The sequence below is a fragment of the Cynoglossus semilaevis genome, unplaced genomic scaffold (genome assembly GCF_000523025.1).
Source record: "Cynoglossus semilaevis isolate Cse_v1.0 unplaced genomic scaffold, Cse_v1.0 scaffold1102, whole genome shotgun sequence".
Classification (NCBI taxonomy): domain Eukaryota; kingdom Metazoa; phylum Chordata; class Actinopteri; order Pleuronectiformes; family Cynoglossidae; genus Cynoglossus; species Cynoglossus semilaevis.
In genome coordinates, this window is record NW_007585110.1 from 470,036 (window position 1) to 481,582 (window position 11,547).

General features: G+C 37.6%; 2 protein-coding genes and 2 non-coding genes across 5 annotated transcripts; all 4 read left to right on the top strand.

The window, feature by feature from the left end:
* The first annotated feature begins 666 nt into the window (after positions 1-666).
* On the top strand, positions 667-4,216 carry gcshb (glycine cleavage system protein H (aminomethyl carrier), b). Its single transcript, XM_008337028.3, has 5 exons — positions 667-870; positions 1,970-2,049; positions 3,337-3,400; positions 3,506-3,637; positions 3,758-4,216. Exons 1-5 carry the CDS (start codon positions 720-722, stop codon positions 3,853-3,855), a joined length of 525 nt encoding a protein of 174 aa, XP_008335250.1. The 5' UTR covers positions 667-719; the 3' UTR covers positions 3,856-4,216.
* Positions 4,217-5,295: 1,079 nt separating this feature from the next.
* Positions 5,296-8,540, top strand: rpl13 (ribosomal protein L13). Of its 2 annotated transcripts, none has more exons than XM_008337029.3 (6): positions 5,296-5,395; positions 5,833-5,949; positions 6,500-6,641; positions 7,361-7,534; positions 7,838-7,894; positions 8,337-8,540. In XM_008337029.3, the coding sequence occupies exons 2-6, from the start codon at positions 5,846-5,848 to the stop codon at positions 8,493-8,495; spliced, it is 636 nt and encodes a 211-aa protein (XP_008335251.1). In that variant the 5' UTR covers positions 5,296-5,395; positions 5,833-5,845; the 3' UTR covers positions 8,496-8,540. The 2 variants fall into 2 exon arrangements, with proteins under 2 accessions (XP_008335251.1, XP_016886170.1); XM_017030681.2 differs by having other exon boundaries at positions 5,309-5,399.
* LOC112486538 (small nucleolar RNA MBII-202) lies at positions 7,191-7,267 on the top strand. The gene has a single exon (XR_003048994.1). It is a non-coding gene; the product is annotated as a small nucleolar RNA MBII-202 (small nucleolar RNA).
* On the top strand, positions 8,039-8,116 carry LOC112486537 (small nucleolar RNA MBII-202). Its single transcript, XR_003048993.1, has one exon. It is a non-coding gene; the product is annotated as a small nucleolar RNA MBII-202 (small nucleolar RNA).
* Positions 8,541-11,547: the final 3,007 nt, after the last annotated feature.

Sequence of the window (11,547 nt, forward strand, 5' to 3'; positions counted from 1 at the left end):
AAGGAAAATGAAGGGAGTGAATTTCCTGACACGACTGGGTGTTAAAAAAAGTCACAGGTTCAGCACAGTTATTCATTGCAAATAGGTCCAGTGCAAGAAGTTGCACCTGAATCATCCTCTGGTCAGAGGTTGGTACTGGTATGGCTACAACAGCTTCATCTGTTCTCTTTTTGACTTCCTGTAATTCTACAACTTAATTTATTTCTTAAATGTAAGAGTGATAATATATTTATATAATAATAGATTTTCTTATTTAAAAGTGAGGTTGAGTTTTAAACTGTTAGGTAACTATCAGGTACCTGAGTGGTTTCCATTGTTCTGAACTGATTTAAAAAGGAAATTCAATCAGTGTTTTGGATGTACATACTTCTTAGTATGTTTAAATAATAAAACCACTATCCTTAAGTGAAAACACCTTCAGCCTCATCTATTTTACACAATAAAATAAATAAAAAATAAATAAATAAGGAGTTGTCAGATTTATCTGACTTTTTTGGTATTTTTTTTAAAGAAAGAAATATTATTTTCTTTGTTCACTATGTATTTAAGTGTTTTACCTTAAATATCAATAAAATCTGACCACACTTCCGTCACGGGAGCGCGCAGCTCCCGCGGTCCAGTCAGTGTGCACTGATTAAACAGTTGGATACTCTCTCTCTCTCACACACACACACACACACACATACGTATCTGCCGCAAGTGAAACGCACAGAGTGAAGATGGCGATGAGAGCAGCGCTGCGGTGCCTCTCTGCGAACTTTTCGTCCGGACTGACTCAACTGTCGGCCGCCTCGCGGGGCTCAACGACCCTGCTGTGGAGGAGCTGCGGTTCTCTGCGGACACTGAGCACTAGCCCGGTCCTGTCTACTGGTACTTATTTACTTATTTGTTTAACCCCTAAACAGTTGTTCAAAGTTAAAGTTTCTGAAATTACATAAGTGCTTGATAAGTTGACCAAAAAGGACAGGGCGAGGAGTGCAGCTCGCAGGGCAGTAAAAGTTTGTTTTTAACTCGCAGGAATCTTTGTAGTCCTGAGAAAGCAGCAGCAGCTAATGTGGGGCCGAACGACATCGACATTTGATTTGTTTCAAAATCAGCTCGTGCTCACCGTTAGACATAACGGTCCGAGAGAAGGATGTCTGCACTTAATGTACGAGTTTCTCATTTGCCCCCGCACCTCACGCTGACTGGTTAAAACCACGTGACCTTGAAATGTGTCTGGTAGTCTGTAGAATAATGAGCGATAGTGTTGACTGGTGTTAACTACATGAAATCACACGGTATATGGTCTCATTCCGAATTAGAATTAAGGGATATCCGGTTTTATGATGTCAATCATCAATCATGCCAAGTTCTACTCCAGTTAGAAGTATTATTTTATTTACAACCAGGACTGTAAAATAGTGCTGTCTATACAGAAACAGAAAGTCAAATGACAGCACGTCATGTACGTGTTTCACTTTTTTCATTTGTGACTAATCTAAACGATGGAATTGTTAATATAGAGACATTTCAGAAAATTATATACTGAAATTTTGCTTCATATGACGGTTTTAGTCATCATGTTGATTACTTGTCAAGAGTTGTTTTCAATATTCGGGTTAAGTCGTCCCGCAAATCATGTGTCAGTAGTATCAGTTTGTTAGCCATAGATTTACGTACGGCCCGTGACCAACCACCACCCACTCTATTATTGCTTATTACTGATACATTCATTGTTTATATTGTGTTTCTTTATTATAATGTTTTGGGTGGGGAAAAACTAGTCCAAAACAGAGGCTTTACTTATAATGAAACTCTGTCAATCACTGAAGGGATCTTTTAAAAAACAAATAATACAGATTCTTTTTTTTAATTTCACAATATCCACCCATGTTTATTGTAGCTCATGAAAAACCATGCTTCCATTGTGCTTAGGATCTTATTTATTATTATGGTCTGCAGTAAACTAATAAATCTCTCTCCACAGCACTAAAGTTCACAGAGAAACACGAGTGGGTGAAGGTAGAAGGTGAAACAGGCACAGTTGGAATCAGCACGTATGCTCAGGTAAGTTGAGGGTCCCTCTGTCCTCTTATTGATTTACAACACACTTGGTTCAAAAGTCTACAAGATCATTATAACAATAGTGATATGCTAAAGTGTGCACTTTGCTACTGTACTTTGTTCTCATCTGCTGCAGCTGTGCTATATAAAATCAATTCAAATTCCAAGGACACACACCTATTTGTTTGGGGGGCTTATGAATGTTAGCTTGAATTCTTGAATTTGAAAATTATTTAAATGTTTTTCAATTTTTTCATGTAGTGAGTGTGGGCTGTTCTTACACCTTTATCACTGTTTGAAGGTGGAAACTCTGGGTCCTTCACAATTAAATTTCTGTTTATGAGACCAACAATTGCAATTATGTTATTATTAAATGATTATGAAATAGTTGTCCTAATACATATTATACATGTATAACTATTAAACAACTACAGTATAAACAGTACACTGCACCAGTGAGTCCCAAAAAAAGTTTGGAGACACTGCACTACACTAACAAATAAACGTATTATTTGTAACTGCATAACTCATTAACTTTGAGTTATGCAGATTGAGCAACAGTAACGTTGATGTGAATAAAATTCACAATTCTTTAGCAATTAATGTTTGAAACGACTTTCTGATACACTACTATTGGAAACTCTGCCGCAGTTTGACAACTGTGAAACTAAAATATTAAATATACATTTTTATAACTGATATAACAGACCTATAGACTGTCATTATACAGTATTTTACTTCATTTTCTGTGGCAGTGTGGTGTGGAGGGGAGGAGGTGAACAGAAGAAAGAACTTGAAAGAATTAAAAAAAGAACTATTTGCTCCCTGTGTTGTCGGGTCCTAATTATGACATTTTGTTGAATCCAAACCACATACTAAACCAAACAACAGTTGCAAAAAATACATGTATGTTATAATATTGCAATAGGGCAGTTTGTGGTCAAGGGGTAAAAGGATCAGGCTTGTGATTGGATGATTACTAGCTAAAGTCTCGGCCTGAATCAGCTGTGTTTTGAGGAGTAGAGAGAAAATCTGCTCTTCTTGCACATTAACTGTCTGTGAATTCTTCTTTTGCTATGGATAAACATATATGAAAAATTACAAATAAAGTTTTTTTTTAAATAAAGGTTCATAAACTACAGTATTTTCAGAAGAACAGTAATCTGATTTGTTATGCACTAAGTGGGTAGGTGTGTAGTAAAATACAGCCAGTATTGTAGTGAAGGTTATGAGGACATTTTGTTTATTTTCTAGTTTGTAACTGACTAATATTTTCTTAAATAATTTTAGGAAGCGCTGGGTGATGTGGTATATTGTGGACTTCCTGAAGTCGGCCAAAGACTAGAACAAATGGGTAGGATTATGTTTAAGAATTTGAATGTTGTAGAGCTGAAAAAAATGTTTGTTATGTTAATAAATAAATCAATATTTCCTACATCAAACTTTTCCTGTGTCACAGAGGAGTTTGGTGTGTTGGAGAGTGTCAAAGCTGCCAGTGAGCTGTACTCACCTCTGACAGGAGAAGTAACTGAAATTAACAAGGAACTAGCAGAGAACCCCGGACTTGTGAATAAATCCTGCTATGAAGATGGTAAACATTTGGCCAACAATGACTGTTAACACTACTTGAAATTTTTGGCTAAGATTGAACACAACTCACTGAAGGGAATGTGTTCATTGCTGAATGTTTAAAGTGTATTTTACCTTTTAGGTTGGTTAATCAAGATGACAATCGAGAAACCAGAAGAACTAGACGGCCTCATGGATCAAGCTGGCTATGACAAATTTATTAAGTCACTTGAAGAATAATCCACCAAGTTCTTTGTGTTGTTTGTTATGATGTTTCCAATCAAAGATTAGTAGGCAGGGTTACTAACCGATATACATTGAAGCACTGTTCTTTCTATTTGGTATTTATTTGGACACTGAAATTGTGTTATCAAAATAGTTCTGAATACTCCATGAAAACTACCACTTAGAAAACAGTTTAGACTTGTCTTAACCACTAGAAAACCTGAGGTGCTCTTTGTGTCACAATCTGAATGTCTTATCGGGTTTGGTTTCTGTTGCTTTTCTCCCATTTTACATAAGTGTGAAGGTATGGTAAAACACTAGAAAATAAATTTCCGTGCTGTCACATTCGTTTAATAAAATTTCAACCTAAAAAGAAGATACGTTTGCCCTTGTGTGCTTTTCACAGACATGTGCCAAACAATAGTATCCGTTAACACTTTGTTAATGATTGTACATCTCCAAATGTAATAAGCTCTCGTGCACAGGTTGTAATGCGCAGGTTCTTATCACCTCCATGTGCTCACAGGGCACGCTGCTCTTTTTAGCATTTTCTGAACAGACCCCGACCTTTGCCCTCTGCTGAAGAAAGGTTGAGTTACAGAAACCACATAATAAATCATTAATAAACATGTGAGTAGAATCAGTGACCCGACACTATTGGTTTGGAAGATTGTAATTATTTCTAATATGCCATTATACAGAGAAAGGGGAAAATACAAGTGAGGGGTCATACTTTTTAAAAATGAGAATACACTATTCAAATTTGTATTTAGGCAGAGTACTTCAGTAATTCTAATATTGGTATTTTCTTCAGGGACTATTAGTTGTGTAGATTTATATGTATGTCTTGATAAAACATCAAGTTACTTTCAACCTAAAAAGTTATACTGCAGCATTTCAATTCTGATTTTTATATTAGACTAACTTAACAATCACTTGAGGTGCATGAAGCATGAAGATCTGTTTGGTAAAAGGGCTACATCTAGTGGCCAACTAAAAAAAACTTGTTCATACATAATGAACAAAACAATACTTTATTGCGAATAAACATTTATTAAATATTAAATTATGTATTTATGATAAGAAAATTACATTCTATAGTAATAAGGAGTTTAATTAAAAACGAAAATATTCTTATGATAAAACTCTGACATTTTTTAAAGGTATGGCTATGGAAGTTCGACGTTTAGACGTAAAGGTAAGTCCTTCGTTCGGGGCATTGCAATTATGGCCAATTGCATTTAAATAATAAATGTAGGTCGTCAGTAATGTTCCTTTTAATTAAATAAAGTTAAATTAAATCATAGCGTTAACAAAATGATGTACACTTGCATACAAACCTTGTCCACCAGGACAAATATAATCGACAATAGTTTTACCGAAGATTGAATATAAAAGACTGAGTCGTCGCAATGTTTTTATTCATTTGTAACATTGTGGCGGATATGTTTCTTTAGCGTCCGCTGCACAGCGACCGGTCATTGGCTGGTTAACACATATCCCACAATTCACCGCTCTGCTTCTTCCTTTTTCCTATCGGCCATTTTCCTTCCCTGTAGGTATGAGCTAATATTCTCCACATATTTATACATAATCTAAACCAATCCTTTGTGTTTATTCAGTTTTTGTAAGATTTACACACATTTCTATATTGGTTGCGTTGTGACCTTTGCTATAAGGTGATTATTGTGCTTTAGAATTACTGTTAAATCGAGAAAATCGTTATAGCAGCGAACCATCAAGTGCTGTTGTAGTGGGTTTGATATAGTTAGCATTTTGTGTTAAAACACATAATTGTCGTTATATATATTGTTTATATAATTTGATAATTTTGCTGTCTTTTTATACGGATTGCCGAAGAAACAACGTATTGAATGAGACACGTCCAAACAGGCAACGTCTCGGTCAAACACTGTCCTTAGCTTTTAGCTTCATGCTAAAGCTAAGCTTCATGTGCCGGCGTGACAGTCTTCCTTGCTCTTTTTTTTGCAGGGAATAGGCAGTCATGGCGCCCAGCCGAAATGGAATGATCCTGAACCCTCACTTTCATAAAGACTGGCAGAAGAGAGTGCGCACATGGTTCAATCAGCCCGCCAGAAAGATCCGCAGGTAAGAGTCTACTTTTACCCCCCTACCTGAAGGGATGCTAACTGTGGCTAAGGTAATTGCTGGTCGCTTATTTGGACCAAGTGTTGTAAACTGAATCCATGAATTGTGGAATTCAGTTATCTGTGCAAGTCGTTTCCTACCTATAAGTATATCTCTAAATATATCGGCGTATAAAAGTAATACACCAGGTTCTATAGCTTAGTTTCGTATGAATTTCCCTGTTTAATCACGGTGTGATGAGCAGGCTGACCCTCAACTGCACTGATTGGCCCACAGCATCATAGCTCGAATCTTGCCACATGTCGTTAGTTCGAGAGTTCAACTAGAACTTTTATGTTTTTGTCTGTAACAGATCTGGTGTCGCAGTATAAGTGGTTTGTTCAACTCTTTCGAGACTTTTCCCTTCGAACAAATAATATAAAAAGTCACATATACTTATGTACAATTTAGCATGTTGTATACTGGCAGTACATATTGGAAAGTGTCATCGAAACTCGTATTGTTGTTAGTGTAATAAGTGAGAATTGAACGTTTTGTTTGTTTTTAACAGGCGAAAGGCTCGTCAGGCCAAGGCTCGTCGTATTGCTCCGCGTCCTATTGCAGGACCTTTGAGGCCACAGGTCAGGTGTCCCACAATTAGGTACCACACAAAGGTTCGTGCTGGACGTGGTTTCACCCTGGAGGAACTTAAGGTAACATTTTGTATTTGGCTCAGTATTATGTTAAATTAGAAACTTTTGCTCTTTTAGTGTGTTGTGACAGCTGTGTTGTGATGTGTGTTTAAATGGGAAAAAAACTTTAAGAATGACAGTCATCAGTTTGACTAAATTTTTAAGATTTTTTTGAAGATTCACTAGTAACCGGCATGTGCATTGAAATGTTCAATAAGCCTATACCCCAGAATATATCATTCATTTATTGTTGGATTTTTTTCAACGGGACCATAGATGGAAAGAAATTGCCTAGAGTGTGATGCATTGTGACATCTACATCAGTGCTGAGCCTAGGTGATCAGCTGAACAGTCTTTTTCCACCCTAGATTTTGTATAAACTATAGTGGTACTACCAGTTGGCATTTTGTTTTCAACCCTAAAAGACCTGCAGTGCTCGACTTGCATGGTTCTTAAGAAAAAAACTAAACTATTTGCCACACAAAAGATCAAAGTGAAATCTTCTCAGTTATTAAAACAGACACAACACTAAGCTTTATAAAAATGGTGAGGTTTAATGCAGCAGTCAGATGATGACAAATCTCCGGAATCTCTGTATGTTCTTGATGAATATATTGAACCCTTTTTCTGATGACTGCTTTATTATTATACTACTAATACTGAATAATTGGACAAACCAATGTAATGAATGTTAGTCCACAATATGTCATGGCCTTGAAACTAAATGGCTTTGTTTTCAGGCGGCTGGTATCCACAAAAAGACGGCTCGCACCATTGGCATCGCTGTAGACCCTCGCCGTCGTAACAGATCCACAGAGTCTCTTCAGGCCAATGTGCAACGCCTGAAGGAGTACCGCTCCAAGCTCATCCTGTTCCCCAGGAAGACTTCTGCCCCCAAGAAGGGAGACAGCACTGTAAGTTATAACATTTCATACCAATTAAAAGGCAGGCAGTCAGGAGGCAGTGAAATGTCATCCCTAATGTGTTGCAGCAAATGTTGTCATTACTAAGTCTGTAGGTCATTGTGTTTATTCAAGTTGTCACAGCTGTTAACTTGTTTCTGTTCCATAACTGCTGTATGTCCTAAGATAATTGGCTTAAATTCCTCTTTTACAGAATGCGTTTTTTGACCTAGTTCATAATTTCAAAGTTCCCTCAGATGTACTACTCTGCTTTGGCTGTTCAGTGTGGTAACAATTTAATTGTCCTCTTTTCAGGAGGAGGAACTGAAGATGGCCACTCAGCTCTCTGGACCAGTCATGCCCATTAAAACTGTAAGTTTGTGTATCTTAGTGAAAAGTCACAGTGTTGATAAAATGTTGTCACAGGTACAGAAGTGTTGGGAGTTTGCTTTTTTTTTTTTCTTCAAATTCCATCCAAGTTTTATATTCAGTCTGTTTGGCATTGCAGCAGTCAGATGATGACACATCTCCGGAATCGCTGTACTTTCTTGATGAAACGTTTGAACCCTTTTTCTGATGACTGCTGTGATCTATACCAGACTTTAAATTCCAATCTTTCCAAAAAACTCTGAATGTTAAATTAGATGTAGCCTCCAAGATGTAAATGCATATTAACAATGCTAAGTATTGTAGCTTGTTTACTGCTATGGCTGTCATATTTATTCATTCTTACTGTCAGTGCTGCAGCAGACGGGAATGAGACCATTGTAATGCAAAATGTCATAAGTTAAAAGTTTTTCCTGTTTTATTCTAGATTCACAAGAAGGAGAAGGCCCGGGTCATCTCTGAGGATGAGAAGAACTTCAAGGCTTTTGCCAGCCTGCGTATGGCCCGTGCCAACGCTCGTCTGTTTGGCATCCGTGCCAAGAGAGCTAAAGAGGCTGCCGAGCAGGACGTGGAAAAGAAGAAGTAAAAATAGTCAATCTGGAACTTTGCAAAATAAAGTGTTTAAAAAGATTATGGTCTTGTGCTTACCTGAGAACTCTATGGGCCAACTGACTGATTTATTGGACATTTGTAAAAATTTAAATTCAAAACAAAGCAACAACTCAAAGTAGTGGTGTTTAGGTACCACTCGGTGTTAAAAAAAATAGTCCTTAATGAACGACAGCAACAGTACCAGTCATAAGCTGTAGATCGGGGTGGCCAAACTGTTCCACGAAGGGCTGCTGTGGCTGCAGGTTTTTGTTCCAACCAAGCAGTAGCACACCTGAGTTGACAGGTTTAATCAACTGGTTTCAGTTTTCAGACAGCTGATTGGTCAAACTATGTGCTCTTGGTTGGTTGGAACAAAAACCTGCTGCCACAAGGCCCTTTGAGGAACAGTTTGGGCATACCTGCTGTAGATGGTAAGTTGTGACTTGGATCTGTTTGTACAAAACAGTAACGGGACAATGTTTCCTACAGCTATAAACTGTACTCATTGTTGTTTTTTTTATAAATAGTAAACTGCAACAGCAGCAGGTGGTTAAACACATTTGATAGGATATTAATTTTAAACGGCATGATCAAATTTGAACATCAGCCGGTACAATCAACTGTAGTATGTTTACTTTAGTTTTATGACAGTAGGTGGCAGTAGAGCCGCAACGTATTGCACATTGATTAAGAAGCAAAAAGCTCAGGACTGGATGCGGTCACTAAAAACAATCGGCAAATAACATTTTCGGCAAAATAGGTTAAAAGTTGCAATAGGGAGACGGTGGTTTACTAACATGTTTGTTTGTCAGATGCTGAACACTTGTGTATTGTTAGTTTTTTTTTTTTTTTGGTCTTTATTTCACTAGTGCTGATTATGAAGGACTGCAGTAAGGTGGTTGTGGCCATGTGTAGATGGAGGTCTGCTCAAACCCCTCTGTCTGTATAATCCCCAACATCGGGATGATGGTGATGTAGGGGTCAGACCACCACTCACCAGACTTGGTGTTCTTTGTACTGAAAAGTCTAACAGTGGGACTACCCAATTTACCACTCACACAACCATACCAATCGTTTACATGGAGCATTGATTTATTTAGTGTGTATTTTGCATACAGGAAAAATAATTGCTTAATCAAGCGTTTTTTATTTTCAACACAACAACCCAAAGCACAGTTTTAAAATGATTGAACTATCTCCAAAACTTGAAGATCATCTAATTTATTGGATCTAAAGTGATTCATTTGTCATTTCAGTCGTTTCATTTGAATCTGTTATAGAAATGAACTCAAACAACTACAGTCTGTCATTGAGTAAAACAGCTCAGAGGATTGGGAGGGGGGTGTTGTTCTACTTTCCATTCTTCTACTGCTTCATCTTTTGAAGAGACGTGGGTAAAGCTGGATCACTCCTACTGGTCTTTCTGTATAGAGGATGTACACTATATGGTTCCTCTGTGAAAAGTAAAATAAATCCAGGATGTTGCTGCCTTATTTAACTTGCCTGGATGTTTTTGCCCTCATCTGTATGGAACTTCTGAAATGATTAACTGTGAGCATCCAAAATAATCTTGACTTACAGTTTGAGAATGTCAGTATTTGTGGAGAAAAAAAACCCTGAGGTGTGGATTGATCAGAAGAGTCATGGTGATAACAATATCCATATGGGAAATTGTTAACTGACATACTGCAGGAAGCTGAACTATGCATGAAGGTGTGTACTGACTGGAAAGGTGCACCTGGAAATTTGTTATAGTATTAAAATATGTATTAAAATAGAACCACTGAAAAACTCTGACTTTCTAGAAGGTGTTACATTTTAAAAGTTATTCCAAGGATTTGGATAGCGGAGCGTGCCCTTGTCTGTGTCCCAGAAGTCTGAGAGCAAATAAATAATTCAGTTGAAGGTGAAGGAAGGTTGAACAGACAAGTCAAATTATTTTTCGTCGTGAGACAATGTGCAATGTACAGTACATGGCACTGACCTATTTTACAGAGCTCTAATGTAGGACACTGGAAACTGATGCAGTAATCCTTATACATCCATGGTTAAACACACATTAATTGTCTGGTTATACTGACCCATGATGTACATATTCATCATATGTGCTGTTTAGGGTGAATCGATGAGGTTGCATGTGTGTCCATTTCCTGCTGTGTCAGCTGCATTGTCGTATCATGTTCACAGGGAGAAAGTGAGCTGGGATGGTTTAAACCACATAGGTCAGTGGGACAGAAATGATGACAAAGGAGAAGTCGCGGAGATAACCTTTCAGTCCGATGATTTTTTAGAGCCTGCTGAAACTGGAACATAGTGATTGATTCCTCTTCATGTGTGTCATCAATAAGTCACTCTTAACAATCAATAGGGTCTTTGGAATTGTTTAAAAAAATCTTTGGACAAAAACCTGGTAATGTAATACCACTGCTGAAACAACGTTACATATAGAAAGATTAAAAAAAGATTGATTTAGAAATCCACAAACATTAAACGCTCAACAATGAGGCCAATGAACCAACTGAATCTTTTCTTCTTTTTTTATGCTAACAATGCCTGGTTTAAAGTTTCTAGTGACTGATCCCCAGTCATTCTCTATTGTCTTTTCATCTTCTCCCTGTGTGGACTTGGATTTCTCCAGGTGATGTGGTTTCCTCTGGCTTTCTCTCATAGTTCATAAACACAGATTAGGTTAATCTGCTGACTCTTTATCGACAACACTGTAGGTGTTGATGAAAGTGTTAATGATTGTTCCTCTCTATAGTCAGTCATTGTAGGGAGCCGTTCACCACAATGACTGTTGGTATTGACTTGAGCTCTCGGTGTGACCCTGAGGATGGTAAAGTGGTCAAAGATGGATGACGGGAGGATACACAATTGTTCAGTTTAGATTGTTGTACATTGTTGTCTTTTCGTTCTTGAAAGAGCTGCTAAAGGCTGGCAGACCTGACCTCATCAGTCCTTGTTCTCCTCCACACGTTGTGCCAGACAGATCAGGACTGCAGGCAGCTCAGTCAAGAACAAGCTCAGGGGCAAAACAATTGGAATCT